This window comes from Opisthocomus hoazin, chromosome 1 (genome assembly GCF_030867145.1).
Source record: "Opisthocomus hoazin isolate bOpiHoa1 chromosome 1, bOpiHoa1.hap1, whole genome shotgun sequence".
In the NCBI taxonomy this organism is placed as follows: domain Eukaryota; kingdom Metazoa; phylum Chordata; class Aves; order Opisthocomiformes; family Opisthocomidae; genus Opisthocomus; species Opisthocomus hoazin.
This window is the reverse complement of record NC_134414.1, coordinates 89094722-89111425: the sequence shown is the minus strand read 5'-3', so window position 1 is coordinate 89111425 and position 16704 is coordinate 89094722. Positions and strand designations below refer to the sequence as shown.

At 40.6% G+C, this 16704-nt stretch overlaps 1 protein-coding gene across 5 annotated transcripts in view; it reads right to left on the bottom strand.

Annotated features, from left to right (window-relative positions):
- The window catches only part of GLRA2 (glycine receptor alpha 2), a 132313-nt gene extending 115842 nt beyond the window's left edge, over nucleotides 1-16471 (bottom strand). Inside the window, exons 1-2 of one of the 5 annotated variants that reach the window (XM_075428759.1) lie at nucleotides 15716-16471; nucleotides 13437-13570 (exon numbers count right to left, since the gene is read on the bottom strand). In XM_075428759.1, coding sequence (XP_075284874.1) covers nucleotides 13437-13570; nucleotides 15716-15783 — 202 coding nt within the window. In that variant the 5' untranslated portion in view covers nucleotides 15784-16471. Of the gene's footprint in view, nucleotides 1-238; nucleotides 288-13436; nucleotides 13571-15715 lie in introns of those variants that run through there. The other 4 variants (XM_075428750.1, XM_009940638.2, XM_009940637.2 and 1 more) reach the window with 4 other exon arrangements.
- Nucleotides 16472-16704: the final 233 nt, after the last annotated feature.

Genomic DNA, 16704 nt, shown 5'->3' with positions numbered 1-16704 from the left:
ATAGATGAGCAATACCATTTATGGCAATCGTATTTACAGGCTAGAGGTGACACAACGTGCCCTACTCAAAGCAGGTCAGAGATAGAGGCAATGCCAATTGGAATCAGCAGGAAAGCATTATAGATAGAGGAAAGTACAATTTTTCCCTAGTTCCAGCTGCCTATTTCCAGAAGCACACATGCAGACAAACACACAAATATGAATAAACAAAATGGCATGAAGAGAACTCTCCACTTACATCAAGATTTAAGCTGCTTCCCTTCACTTGGTTAACTTGACAAAACATCTGAGCAAAAATACAGCCCTATGACATGACCTGGATATAAAAAGGGCTTGTGACATTCCAAAATTGAAAGTTCTGCTTCAGCAAAATGCCATTGAGGCCTCACAAGACAAACACTCCAGTGACTGTCAGATCCAGGTGATTACAGAATGAGTCACAGAAAGAAAATATCTCTGTAGTAAGTAGAGCTAAAGCCATCTATATATATACATTGACAGAGTCCGAGGTCAGACAGTGAGTAATCAATTTCTGAAGTGGTATGTGAGTTTTCAGCTGTTGGACTATCGCTGAATGTAAGGGAAGTCAAGCCAGCAAAGTCCTATCAACATTTCACGAAAGGAGAATCCCTGCTAAGATGCACTTTTTTATGCCTTAAAGTGCTTTCAAAAATTGTTGGATTGGCATGCTTCACATTCATTGAATGCCTTTGTCCACAGACCCAGCTCTGGAAGAGGAAGGTAAGCTTCACACTACAAAACCTCTTCAGTTCTGCATTTGGCATTACGGGATAGTCCTTACGATATGTTCGTTCTTCCCTGCTTCTTTCTGCTGAGGCTGATGACAGAAACACATATTACTGTCAGCTCTGGGGTGCAGTGGGATATTTCCACATAGGTTATCTGATAGACACTACACAAGAACTATTTTCAGGCATTATTTTATTTCACTCTGTAAATCAGGAGCTCAGAAATGAAAAGCCGTTTAAACAGTTGACATGTTCCTGATTTACCCAGCTAACCTGAGACAGTCTACAAAATAAATATAGCCATAGCAGTCACAAAGAATTGTATAAATGCACTAGAGCTGGCTTTCAAATGGGTAGTTTGAGGGGTGCTACTGAAGTAGTCATGGCAGGCTGGCATTCACTGGAGGCCATTAACCTCAGGCATTATAGCTTGTGCTGAGCTCTGAATCATCTCAGTGTGGCACAGAGCACCTCTGAGTAAATTACTTGAAAGCTAACTCAGATATCTCTACACAAGCCTCAGTCACATTTGTGACTGAGTGCAGCCAGTCCCACAGCTAAAGCCTTCCATGTGCAAATGAGTCTGTGGAAATAAATCTCAAAAACAGTGAATCAGAAATTTCACATCCAGTACTTCCCATTGGAACTACAAACCTACAGTGCAAAATTACTTAATACTTATGCCAACTTTGAAAATATTCAGAGAAGTGCTTGAATTCTTCATATGTTCATCAAACTGATTTTTTTCTCTCTGAGCTCTCCACTGTTTTTTCAAATCTTTCCATTCCAAGTCATGACAAGCACCTCGTTGCAAGACATCTCTTTCTGAAGTTTTCCTTCCTCCAGTGCAGTAGAGCAGTAGTAGTAGTATTTGGGGAAATTGAACTGTTTGCTTTTCTTGTGACATGAATAGATCAAGGCATCTACTTCTTTTCTTATCACAAAATGGTGCTCACTGAAGTGAGCAAATGGAGAACCAGAGGATCTTGGCCTCACTGGGAGCAGGTAGCAGATATGCTCCTTGCATCTGATTCTGAGAAACTGCTCGGTTGCTTTGCATTAAAGAAGACAGAACTCTTTGCTGCTGATTGGCATGTGAACTGCATAATGGGTGCAGAGGCCAGGGACATTCCTGAATGTGGTTAAATAAAAGATGGTATTACATCTCTAGTCATGAAATCTGAACTCCAGCATAGGGTCAGTCAAACTCCTCCTGGGTAATCTTATTTTTAACACAGTTTTATGAAGTTAGGGTAGCCAACTCATCTAACAGACTGCATGTAACCAAAAGATTAAAAATGTTCACTGAGAAGGCAGGAAGAATGATCTACTTAATGAAAAAAAAGTAATAATAACAATATTGAAATGTTTTCAACCAGTCTAGGCTTCTGTTTTCAGTCAGAATGAATTGCTTCATTCTGCAAGGCATACTCACCTCAAAATATTTATTTATCTAAAAAAAAAAGAAATGGCACTTTGTTCCTTTCTTTCTAAATATTTTTTACCTTGTTCCTTCTCAGTGATTCTGATCTTCTGCTGCAGAAATTAATAGAAGCTCAGTTATAATAGTCAATAGATGCAGTCTGAAATACAGGGCTTGGACAATACCCCTCTCTGTGGCCACAGAGAGGTCCTAGAATCAATTCTAATTCCTTTTTTTTTTTGTTCCTCTGAGCTTAGACATTTTCTTTATTTCACATTTCTGCTATTTTCCTTTAATGTCTCCAGAATGTTCTTTGCTTTACTGTCAGAAGGCATATGCAGGATTTGAAGAGAAAGAGCAGTTTAAGTGACTAACATTACCTAGCAGCCATTGACTTATGCCTGCTGGGGAATTATACACCAAACAATACATGGGACACAGATGAACAACGGGATTTAAAGAAATGGGATGGCTCAGGCATAAGGACAGATGACAACAGAAATTATCAGGAGCAGGTACAGATGGCAATCTGCAACTGGTCAGAGACACACAGACCCATGTGCTCTCCACATCTAGCACTAATAAAATAAAATTTTCCTTCTATTTCCAAAGCTTTCAGCTACAGGGAACTTCCCACTCTTTACCTCCTTATAGTTCAACTCATTTCCATACAATCTGTGCAGAATATTACTTTGAAATTAATTCCTCCCTCCTGACTCTCAGCTTCAATGCTCCCATCAGCTGATCTGTTGCATGTTTAGCTCAATCTCTTATCCCCTCCCCTTCACACATCCGCTCTCCCTTTGACAACCTCCTGTGCAATCTCTCATATCTTGAATACCAAGAAGGTTCTGTCTTTTAATTCCAATACAACCTTAAGGCACTTCTTGGGTGTCCTTCATGACCAATTTTTTCAGTCATCAGTTTCCTATACATAAAATGGCTGGAAGAACAAGAGAGGAAACAAGAACTCTTCACCAGCCTAGAAAATAAGCATCTTATAAACTGACTGGCTTACTTTTTTGTCAATATCAAACCGCTTGTAAGGAAATTACCATATCTCTGATGCAGGATGCTCACTGCACTGCTGAGAGGAACATCAGATGGCTTTCACACAGGCTCAGAGCTCTGCTGACATAAAGCATCTTTCAGGGTCAGGGCATACAGTCTTTTTCTAGTTTCTGCCACCAATAGTCATGCTGAGTATGAGTCTTCTACAGTCATCCCAAAGTGACTATATCCACACTGAGGAGCTCATTGACCTGAATTGAATATGTCTGTAATTATAACCTTGGTAAGTAAAGGTTTTTATTTTATTAAAAAAAAAGAAAGCGTTAAAATCTGTTTTACTAGATTCTGAGTATGTGTGTGTGTGTGTTTTACCCCCACACAAAACACACCTCAGAAGTGTGACAAAACCAAAATTCTCAGGAGTATAGAGCCAATGAGCTGCAAAATTTTCCCAGAATGCTTATTTTTAGGATGGCTTCTATAACCAGACTGACCAAAGGCTTTAACACTTCAGAGTGCTCCATCTGATGGGATATCACTGTCTGGAAAGGAAAATTGCTGCAGTCTGAAACCTTTAGTCTGACATGAGGGAGAGTATGTGCATGTGTTTATGCATAGGCAACAGGCTATTTTCACAACTGATCAAAAATTTTTTTACCGTATACCTCTGGTTTGGCCGCATCAGTGTAATCTGCATGCATCTCTTCAACAACTGCTTTAAATTGCAGTGTGAGAGTTTATAGCATCATTCTGGCCAAAATGCTACTGTTATTTTTTTATTATTTAGTACTAGCTCTTTATTAGACACAGTAAACAGCACAAGAAGAAAGAGCAGTCCAGATAAGACAGTTTTATAGCCTAAGACAAAGACATAAAGACAGCACACACTGGAAATATAGTCATCAGAGGCAGCCTAACACAATGAGTATTGATTTGACAAGTTTTAATCCTAGGTTTTCCTGACTAACTATGCTGGTTTAAGGAGAGCATTTAGCCTCTTCTCATCTATATTTCCCTAAGTACAAAAGCAAGGGCGATAACACATGGATGTGTCCCCAGGATGGAGGAAGAATGAGTTCGTTCATGCCGTGGGTATCAATTGGTTATCAGCTACTATTCTTTAAGGGAACGTGCCCACAATTCAGCTAATTGCAGATGTGCCCAATTGTTTCCATGCAGTCCTGGGCCTTGGAGATGTAGAGACACACAGGTAGGGGTTATTAGCTTTCAGAGGAGAGTATCATACCACTATCGTACTTCCCTGGACAGCCCACTGTTTGCTATAGCCAAAAAAACTCAGCCCCATGACAGGTAGCAGCAGTTGCAGTGTCTGACACTTTGGTGAATAACACCCAGGCCCTTGTGGAAGAACCCGAAGGGCCTCGTGTAGTCCATAGCCAGAGCACAATGCTTCAGCACAGTGGGGCAAGATTTGAAGAGAGCAAATAATTCACGGCAGGCTCTCTGGGGGCCCTTCTGAACCCTGCTTCTCAGCAAGGTTGAGGTACCTCACTCAGGATCCACAACTCAGAGCATTTTCCACCAAGTCAACACATACAATCTTCCTTTGAAAAAAAGTTGAAGAATTTCAGTCTTTCCTTCTAAAACACAGCCAGCTTTGCGGCCCATAACAAAAAGTTGAGAGATTTAATGCAGAAAGAGTCTTTTCTAGGATCTTCTGTGCCTGCCTCAGATTGACGGGGTGCAAACTTGCACTTCCTAGACTAGAAGGCTGTGGGTTTCTTGGGAACTGGGATGGGAAAACTCTCAGAGTCTCATATTCAGAGGGGATGAGCTTTATCCAAAGGTGCAGCTATGGTCACTTTTAAAAATATTTAATAGATATGGATAGCCTACTGAACCTAGCAAGCTGTGCAGCAAAGCACTTTGGATATAACAATTGGAAAAAGAGAGCAAAATTCCACTCATGCACATTTGCATCTTAATGGTCAGGGCAATTATCAGGAAGAGTGAGAGAAGTGCTGGCTCCCAATCCCCATCCTTACAATGTTTTCTGTAACAGCTACAACCGCTGCCCCCAAGGTCTAATGGCTACAACAGTCCCTTCTGTGCATCACATCAAAATAGTTAAGAGTAAAGTCTCTCCTCTCTCAGACAAACACCTATGTCACAGGGTTGAAAAGCCATGTTCGCCTTGTATTGTCTCCCTGGTTTAGAGAAGCTTGAACTCTTTGTTGCAAAATGGGCCACTCAGAATCATTTATAGTTCTTTGGATCAGATACTGAACCTTTCAAGCTGAGGGGAACTGGACCAAATATCTTCTGTACACTGTAGAGGAAGGCAGCCCACCCATAGACACTGTTTTGCATTTGTGGAGTTTTTTAAGTGATCACAGATCCACTCTGAGAGGAATCACTTTTCTGTGGAATATGAGGCAGGCTCTGAGGTAGCTGGTCGCTATGGAGAGGTGGAGGAGTACCTCATCAGAAAGCTTGTATTTGGTTTAGGAGCGAGGTGGGTGCTAAGCAAGGTAGACTCGGGAAGTTCTGGGCACATTCAGGAGCAGAACTGAAAGAATCTGAGGAAATTTAAAATAAAAGAGTAACGCACGGCCAACTTTACATAACAGGTGGGTGAGGAATTTCCAGGGGCATTTGTTTCTTTATTTGTGGACATATATTCCATCCAAGACCTGGTTTAAAAGCTTCTTTCGTTTATTAGCTCATAGAATCATAGAATCGTAGAATTGTTCAAGTTGGATAAGACCTTCGAGATCATCGAGACCAAACATTAACCTAACACTGTCAATCCCACCACTAAACCATGTCCCTAAGCTCCGCATCTGTATATTTTTTAAATATCTCCAGGAATGGTGCCTCAACCACTTCCCCGGGCAGCCTGTTCCACTGTTCCCACCTACTGACATGTAGCTGAGGTGTAAGGAGTAATCAATGTGTCTTCATGCCCTTGAGATATCTGAGGATTTCTGGTAGCTGGCACAGTTTGTATAAGCCACGAGGATGCTCTAATTTATGTCTTATAAGTAACTGAATACTTGGTGAATGGCACTTCTCTTTCATGAACTGCACTGCTCAGATCTTGCATACGTTCCAGAATCAGAGCCTTTTTATTTCTGTAAATTTTGAATTTTAACCATGGACTTCATGTTTATGACATCAGCAGGTCACTATTTAGGCCAGACATTGTGTACCCTTTATCTTAGAGCTGTATCATACCCTGTGTAGCCCTATCTGCATTATTTGGGGCAGGGGGTCTCTTCTCTGCAGACTGTTAAAATCACTCATTTCTGTGAAAGACTGAGAAATGTATATTCGGAAGCTGAATCATCAAACATACATTTTCTGATGACTTAATCAGAGACTTTTTTTTATATTTCTAGAGGGGAAAAAAAAGATAATGAGTCCGTCTAATAAAACTGCACATTTCTGCTTTATGTATACATATTCCTAGTTACTATATAACTGCATGCAATAGAGTTGCAGTTTATAAATGTGTATATTTATAGTAAATGAAGTGTACATGTTTTCGTATATTCTATATATAAATTGCATGTTTTGTAAGACAGCTGAAACACAACAAGATGCTTAATAAGTGACCCTAAGGCATTTACTTGAACTGTATAGAAAATTTAGATCTAAATATGACACTGGATGCAAAGAAAACAATACAATTAAATTAGAACCAAATCAGAACAATAGTGTCTCCTGCTTTGACATCGAAGGTCTTTGTCTCTGCTTTGACATTTGTTTTTCATAAATTCCCTTGGCAGTTTCTGCAGCAGCAGACCAATATTCCATGACAACAGCCAAATCCATTGATATCTCTTAATTAAATTGTTGGCTCTTAATAAAGGCGACACCCCAATATGGTATGGATCACTGTGGCTAACCTTTTAAATATAAAAGAAGAGCAGGGACAGATTGTCAGCTTGGATGCCAAGCGGCATTTGTTGGCTTGTACTTACACTGCTGCGTGCTTGCAGCCTTTCTGACTTGTTTTGGAGGGAGCTGGCTGGAGGAAACTCAGAAAGAGATACAGGGAACGAGCAAACAGCTAAGCAGCATAGATAATCAGGGGTTCTGCTTGAGTTTGCTGTCTGGTCCTGTTTGTCTAGAAGACTAGACACAACCTAACTGGCCATGCAACTCCCCCAGCTTACTCGTGTTCTGGGTAAGAATCTGAAATTAAAGCAAGAGGGGAAGATGGACAAGTTCCACAGCTCTCTTTACCAGCATTTTAAAGAGAAATACAATTAAAAGGTCCTTTGCATGATTGCTGTAGAAAGGTTTCTGCATGAAAACTTGCATACCTAGGGCAGGGCCTGAACATCATTTTCTTAGCTGTGTTTCTGTGGCTGAAAAAAAATAAAACAAAACCAAACAAACCCTGTATCCTGTGGGTAAGCATCCCCACATCCCCACATGCATCCAACTGCGCAGTGAGATGTATGTACATACCATCATCTGAGAACAGCATAAAACTGTAGATGCATTTCAAGGCAGAAAATAAACTAGAGGCATACCTCCCTAATAATGGATGCTTACACATCTCAAGCAGTCTATATTTAGGGATTGCAATGGCCTGGTCACATCCAGTAACTGGCCAGGTAGCCTCCCTCCTCCTACAATGAACCTTCAGCCCATGCCCTACAACAGGACTGCATCGATAGCATGCACTTTCTTACTACATGCTGTTGTGCCTGAATAGGATTTGAGTCTCCATCAGCCATGGTTCTTGGAGGCTCAAACTATGTGGAAACGTACAGCATGCTCACTGCATCTGACTTCACAGACAGTAGTTGTTAGCAACAGAAATCTGGCTTTGGGAAGGTTGTCAACTGCTGGAGAACAAATCACTGCAGCCCTGCAGCCTATCTTGGGTATGCTTTTCAACATTTATATGTATTTACAGGTTATTTTTGCAACAGGTATTTATTGTGAAGTGTCATGTCTAGATCAAGTTCGATGTCTGCAGACAGTGCCTCTTCTTAACACTTCCACAGAAGCTGCTTTTATTTATTAAGCCTGATGCCATTAATTTCACCCTTGAATGTCATTCAGTGCTTTCCATTCATGATTTTTTATGCATTTCGTTACTGGTCAACTCAGGGGCCAAACAAGTAAGCAATGGGCTTGAACATATGGGAAAAACTGACCCTTGCTGCCAAGGAGTTAAAGTATTAAAGTGCATAAGCCATTTCCTGTAACAGTTGTCAAGCTAATTTTTGGTAAATTACTTAGTCCATGTGTTCGTTATTGAGACATAAGCCCAGTGACTTGGCATGAAAATGACATTACACCACTGTAATCACAAACTAAGCTTTTACAACTACAGTGACTACACCCCCTAACTGCATCCCTCTAACAAGTCTCCTCTGAGCTCAGCAGCAGTAGCTTTCGAGCAGCTTAATTAACACTGCATTGCACCATCCAGTGATAAGGGTAACATTAATGGACACTCTTGCTGCACGCCTCCATGTAACTCCATAAAAATCAGAATATTCTTTAGAAAATATTGACCTAATGGGAAAGAATGCACGTAAAACATAGAATGAAATTAAATACAAAAGAAAATCACTATCACCTTTGTGGTGAACTTTTTCTGTACCAAAAGATAACATATTCTGGAGCTCTTGGTGACAACCTCCATTTCTCTCCACCCAGCACATGACAACAGTCAACTACTTAAAGTATTTGGCGTAAAGGACATCATAGTTTCGGCAGATAAATAGTTTTCTCTATCAGATAACTCCTAGCTTATGTTTAGATTTTAAGTGGTTTTAGAATATTAAGGTGCTAAAAAGTGGAAATAATTTAGTAATCTCTGAAGGTTGACACCTGCTATGAAAATCTAAATACATGCCAACTTTTCATTAACCCCATGTCTCATGTTGCAATTAAGTTTTAGATTGATCCCTTGTATCATGGCATTGCACACTGTGCTCTTGAGGGAGCCTGAGCCAAATATACACTAATCTAAGATATCATTTCACCCTCCCTGGTTTCTACCAGCAAGAAAGCACATTCCTGGCTAGTGTTAACACAGGTGCCCTACACTGCTATATCTGGTTTTGTTGAGGAAAGCAAAGTGAGCAGTAGAAAAAGTACGAGACATCACTCTGATTTGTTGTTGTTGGTTTTTACCATTAAAAAATACAACATTAATATTAATCAGGTAAAGAGTACATCACACAGGTTTCACTTTTTATTATTTACAGAAACCATGCTCAACTGATATTATAATTGGAGAAGAAACAGCAAGTCAACTCATAGGACCACGAGAGCATGTTTGCTATCAACAGAGAGACTCCCAGGGACTTCAATTAGGATTAGATTGCAGTCTTCATATTTACATTTAAAAGTATTCCCCTCTGTGTCCTTACACAAATTATTAGCCTATTCAAACTTCATAAAAGGTAAGTGTAAGACGAAAAAGTATGCATTAAGTATCTGACTGATTAAAGAAAGGCAATTTTGAGAGCTGTCACAGAATCACAGAATCACAGAATCACAGAATAGTAGGGGTTGGAAGGGACCTCTGTGGGTCATCTAGTCCAACCCCCCTGCCGAAGCAGGGTCACCTACAGTAGGCTGCACAGGATCTTGTCCAGGCGGGTCTTGAATATCTCCAGAGAAGGAGACTCCACAACCTCCCTGGGCAGCCTGTTCCAGTGCCCCGTCACCCTCAGAGGGAAGAAGTTCCTCCTCATGTTCAGACGGAACTTCCTGTGCCCCAGTTTGTGCCCATTGCCCCTTGTTCTGTCACTGGGCACCACTGAAAAGAGCTTGGCCCCATCCTCCTGACACCCACCCTTCAGATATTTGTAGGCATTTATAAGGTCCCCTCGCAGCCTTCTCTTCTTCAGGCTGAACAAGCCCAGTTCCCTCAACCTCTCCTCGTAGTGGAGATGCTCCAGTCCCCTCACCATCCTTGTAGCCCTCCGCTGGACTCTCTCCAGTAGCTCTTCATCTTTCTTGAACTGGGGAGCCCAGAACTGGACACAGTACTCCAGATGAGGCCTCACCAGGGCAGTGTAGAGGGGAAGGAGAACCTCCCTCATCCTACTGGCCACACTCTGTCACTCTGGCATTTCTCTCTGGCTGTTCATCAGGGGGACAGTCCCTCTCAGTGCCTGGTCATTTTGTAGCAGACCACTTGGTGTGTCAAGAAGAACCAGAAGTCTGGTCCTCTGCTTTCAAATGATTGTATAAGACAGAAATATACAAAAAAGAAAGGATCTTTCAGGATAAAGTACTGCTGGGGAAAAAAAAATCCCAACCCAAAAAAACCCTGTTGTTGATGTCTAGGCATTTATATATTCAACTGTTGCTCTCCCACTATCTTCCTGAATTTTCTCATTCACAAAAGCAAGTCAGAGAAAAGCAATAACTAATGATGAAATGCTTTATCTGGATAAAATACCTTGTTCCAGTAAGTAGCATTTTCCTCTCCCTTTAGAATGTGTAGCCTTTATTCAACAAATTCATCAAATAGCTGCTGTTTTCCAGTAATTCAGACTAGTCATAAAAGTATATTTAATATTGTATAAGATAAATGGGCTCTACTCAGTTGCCTTTCTGTGAAATCAGACCTTTCTGACATTTTCAAATGCCTATGGTGGACTAGGAGAAAGCTATGTAACTGGTCTAAAGCAGAAAAAGCTAGACAAATGCATAAGTAGTGGAACAACTATCTTGATCTGCAACACCTTTGTGAAACAGGGGAAACAAATATTAAACCCAGACTACATGCAAAGCCAGACAGAAGATCCCTAGTTTAAGCCATTGTTCCTGCAGATGTCTTTTATGCTTAAAAGTTCTTGCCTTCAAATAGAAAAAGTGTTATAAATTCGGCAATCATTCAGCATTTCACGCATCCATACATTTATATGATTTATGACATCAATATTGCACAATAGCCCATATCCCCAAAAAGATCTTAAACAAATTAATGACTGTTAGAAACTGAAACAATTTGCATTACGGTCACAGTAAAGACTGAGTACAAAAAATTTGTTTGTAACACTTAACTCCATGCAAGATAAATTTATCTTGACCTCTTTGCATCTGTACTTCTTATTCTTTAAAATGAAAAAATATACAGTATAGAACAATAACTATTTTCATTTTGTAAAAAAAGTTAACAAGACTTGGGCAATTTATTGCATCATACTGACTAATAAAACTGGCTATCAGCTAACAAGGTTTTGACTGGTGATGTGAAGTTAAAAACTGCATGACTTAACTCTCTAGTTCTGAACTCTGCATGCAATACAAAACACCCTCCAAAGGAACATAGTAAAGAACAAGAAAACCTCTCAGATCCCGCACCAGAAAAAAGAGCTCTGGGAGAGCTCAGAGATGTGAAGTTACGAAAAAATGCTGAAGATCTGTTTATCCGTTCAGACTGCTGCAAAGTATCATCCTGCTCTGGAAAGTGACTTAACAAAAAAATCAAGTATAAGGAATGGCAGATTCTTTGGCATTACAGGTTCATATGTGTCATCAGGCAGCAGCTTCACTTTGGGGACATAAACAAACCATGGAGGGGAGCAGTGTCTGTCAAAGAGCTCAGCATACACCCTACAACGTCGTGCACACCATACCTGCTCTACCTGCTTGAACTTCGGGGGAGCAAAGCTGCAAATCTGTCCCCTCCTGTGTTTTTCATGAATGGTTTTAGATATGTACTGGGGAGCAATAAAGAGCTGTCTTTTGTCCTGTGAACAGGGTCTGCTACTATTACTGGTTGCATCTGAGCTATAAGAGATAAAGCAGTAGTCTTCTTCTAGTGTCCCTCCCATATAAAAGGCTGAAATAAGTTCCTAATGATTACTACCTTGCTCAGTTCAGGCAATTTCTGCCTTCATTTGCGTTCTCTAAAATTTCACTGATATTCATGCAAATGCACAAAATGAATGTAAGAGACTTACTACAAGCTAAAGTGGACTCCAGTTCAGGAGCTCAATAAGCACTTTAGAAAACTATTCTGAAATTAAAACTTCCCCAGCTAGAGTTTTTTAAACTTGTCGGCTTCTAAACCTTTGGATCTGAAAGCCGTCCGAGGTTCCTTCTCATTCAGGCATAGGAAGCAGTCAAAAAACGCACTTTGTTCCAAACCTTGTAATTTGCACATGAGGAGTAGAGAGCATAAGCTGATCTTTGATCTAAATTTAAACACTATTCTCATTGACATGCGAGCTGCTTCTTTCCTAACAGTTCATTCACTGGCTAAGAAATGATTGCTTTTTCCAGTCGTTATCAACTTTCACAGCACTGCTAACAAGGCTCAATACAGGAAAACACGCCTTTCGGTGACCAAAGACGATAGATACGAGCGCAAATACACATTGACATTAGCTTTGTTAAGGAAGGAAGCATTTCATCATTTTTCAAAGAAAAATCACATTCTGAACTTCAAATTGGCATAGAAGAGCCAATTTTGGTGAAATTAAAGGGATCTCCAGAAATGCTAAATATTTGCAACGAAAACTTCTCTCCCAACTCCCTTCATTCAAAGCCACACGACATTCTGTACTCATTTCCATAGGGATTTACTGGACTAAAGCAAGGAAAACTTGCTGTGAATAGCAAAGGTTGCAGATGAAACCTCCAGACCACTGCCACCTTTGTGCTGGAATGGTGGTGGTGACTCTGCACAACTCAGTCCAAATTGTGGAAGAAAAGGGGCAAGTCATGGAAGTGACGTACAGAATATGGTTTTTATATTTTGTAGGGATTCTGAGAAATTGGTTCTTAACATTCAGCCAGCATTCACAGGATAAAATCTGCTGTGTGCATACCTTGAGTACTATCTCCCTACTTTGGGGACAAAGGTTTTACTTTCTTCAAGTTGAACAAAAACATAGACCTTTTCTTCACACTCTGCTATAAAGAAGACAACAGCTCAACATGGAATTGTTAAAGATATTGTCTTCATGGCTTAAAAAGTTCAGAAGGAAGTCATTTCAATTGCTTCTAGTGTGGAACCTGGAATCCTGTTTACTATGTGGAATTTGTAAGGCCTTCATAAGCAAACTCTGACAGTTATACGTTACTGTCAAATGAAAAGAAGATTTCCAATCTCTGGACTCTTATAACCTACACTGCTCTCCTAGTCCTCCCTGTGAATCAACTGATCTCCATGACACTATCACATTGGAAAACTGAAGTTATTGAAAAGAGACTCACAACCCAGAGGTAAAACCCTCAAACCTATAATTTGTTTAAATACAATTGCTTAATTAATCAGAAATCTTAAAAAAACTTACCTTTAAAATTTGGTCTGATTCTAGCATCATACCCCGAAGTCCTTCCCATTAATTTGTCCAAAAAATCTGAAGGAGACAGGGTCTGTGAGGGGGATTTTCCAGATCTTGAATCATGTTCTTTACAGAAAGTCGCCCTAAATAAATTATTAGCCACCATTAGCTAATATTTACCTTGCATTCAAGTCATGGAGAAATCATAGCACTAAATAAAATAGTCTCAATTCAGTGACTGTAGCAATTAATATTTTTAGAGAACAATATAGTCTATTTTTCATCTGAAAACTTTATTCTAGAGATAAAAATGAGCTTAACATAGTGTGCATGGACACAATTTTCTATTTAGAGAGTAACTCAGTTTTAAAAAGACATGTATCACGGCTTCAAGACTTTAGAAGATTCAATTTACTCTCCATCTTAATGCGTAGAGCAATCTTACAGGGACTTTGATATCCGATTTTGTATCATTGCTTTAGTTACATGTATGCTGTTGAAACTATATGTTAGCGCTGGTTTAATGTGGTCTTAAACTTCCAGACAATAGCTGGCAACACTCACTGGGCAACACTGAAAAAATATTGGGATTTTTAATGTTGGGAAGGATACAGATGCAAAAAAAAAATTATTTACAGATGCTAGACAGCAAAGACTTAAAACATGTTAGTGAATGTCTGGATTCTTCCCCAACATGGCAAAAAGGGTTCCAGAGTCAGTCACGTCTGATCTTAGGTTTTATTCACCAATGAACATCGAGTGAGAACATTTATCAGTATTATCACCAGCTGGTATTTATACGAAAGCTCTTGGAACACATCTCTGTTTTCAGGATTTAAGAGAAAACTTCTGGTACTATATCATGCATAAGAAACGCTGTGTACACAATTTATTACATATTGCAAGCACATTAAATTTTGCACAGAGACAATTTAGGAGTTCCCCATGGTTGCTCCCTAGGGAAAAAGAAACTAGAATTAAATGGTTGTATTTGGTGTATAGAGGCACAGATTTAATCATAAAGCATTATCTTGATTCTTAAATAACCATTTTAATTGTATCTATGTTTCAACATAATCTTTGAGCTGTATTAAAAGTAGTTCTATGACTGTGTATTCTTAATCACTCTGTGTTTAAATATTTGCCCAAAGGGAACCACTTAGTTTCAGGAGTGTTTTGTGGGGTTTTTTTGTGCCTGTATACAAAGTAGATATACATGTGAGCATCTGAAATGAGAAGCAAATATGAAATCCTCTATCCCTTTGCAAAAACTTCGGAATTGTAAAAAAGCAAGGTGATAGTAAATTCTTGTGATGTGATTTCCCACGTTTTTTCAGGTTCCATTTACAGGGGGCGGTTGCTTCTTTTTGCTTTTGTCATTGACATGGTACCATCACAAAAGATCTTTCATTTTTAATACGTAACACCTGATATTCCCCACATAAATGCTAAAAACATTCAGTTAAGATAACAAAAACTGGAAAATTAATCCAGTGTGCTTATTTAGGAAGTTCCTATACAAATTCCTTCTGTTTTCATTCAGAACCCACTGGTTATGAGTTGTGTTGTGATCCAAGACTCATGAATATAAACACTCTTTCACTCTGTCTCTATATATATATCTCATTACTCATATGAAAACACTTGTTATGTGTACGTGTAGATGCACAGCAGCGTACAGTATAATAATGAATTTCACCTAAAATGGTGTTTGGGTTAATAGGATTGATCTGTTTTCTTTGTATCACATAAGTCAACAGCTGAAGCAAAAGCTCATCAAATGTTAAAAATAATTCCAAACAACAATTGTATGTACTGGTACTTTAAGTGAGCACAATACTGGTCTGATCCAGGGTTTTCCCAAAATCGGAGGACGTATTCTCTGACTGCAAATAACTACATCCCCAGTAAAACTGGTTCAATTTTTTCCAAAGCTTGAAGAGGAGGAAACCAAAAAACTTCCTAAACAGCCTCCAGTGTGAGCAGAGAATTTGCATTTCGGAAGAAAAACTGAAGAAAATGGGTTTAGTTATATTGATACTCAGTGACAAGAACAAGTCTTTGAATCAGAGAAATGGAAAATAGATCACCCAAACTTGAGATTATTATTTTTTGTGTTTGTTACCAAGCAACGAGTCTCCGAGTGTAAAAGGGATAGCCTATATAGAATGAACACGAATTACTCTCAAACATAGCAAACAAACCAGGTTAATGTGGCGTAGTATCTTTATAGTTATGATTTCTGCAACCTTTTAACAAATATCATCACATAGAGTTGTATCACCTACCTGAAGTGGTTCGTCTCTAAGAAAAATGCAAACAAGGTTGTCAAAATTTTCACTAGCTGACGGTTCATTCCTCCTGCTTTCTGTGATGGTTTGGAAAATATCCCAGAAATGATTCCAGAGAGATGCAGGGAAAAAGTAAGCTGGTGCTGCCTAGATTCCCAAATTCAGCAACACTTTAATTTTCTTGACAATCAGGAAGAGAAGGTCTGGATCTCTACAAACTGGGGGTAAAAAAGAAGTGCCAGTCCTTGGAATCATGGTCAGGTCAAGCCTAGGCTCATCTCCAGCACCCAGCACAAAAGAGACAAAGCGTCAGACCTGGTCGTTCCCCTGCCTCGCTTTTGGTGATGGAGGGGGGGGGGGGGAAGAAAAAAAAAAAAAAAAAGAAAAAGAAGGAAAGAAAAAAGGAAAGGAAAAGAAGAAGAAACCTAACTAGGCGAGGAGCGTCATGCAAAAGGGAATAGCGCCAGTGCGTTTTATTCCCCTTTCGCTTTGAAAATTAGTATTTATGAACGGTGGTGTGGCTACTGGGTCGGTCTGCTTTTCCCCTCTTTGGGCAGGAAGGCGCTGCCGGGGCGGGAGGGAGGGAGGGAGGGAGGGAGGGATGGACGGAGGGAGGGAGACGGAGGGAGGGAGGGCGGTCCGGAGCGGGTGGGGGCCGCGGGGATCCCCGGCGCCGGTGCTGGAATGAGGCGGGCGGGAGCGCACCGCGCTGTACATTCAGCACTCGGACAGCTCCGACGCGGCCGCTGCGCATGCGCCGGGCCCCGGCGGGGACCAGGGATATAGGGGGGTGAGGGGGAGCGAGAGCGCGCGTCGGTGTCCGCGTGTGCGCGCCCGGGGGTGTCCGCGGAGTGTGAGGGGGACGTGTCGGGGGACGAGTGACTCCGTGGGGTGTGTTTGCGGGGGGGGGGGTGTGGGGGGGGTGTGGGTGTGTGCTCCGGGGGGGTGTTTCTGCGTGGCGCGGCGTGTTTCTGAGCGGGGGGCGG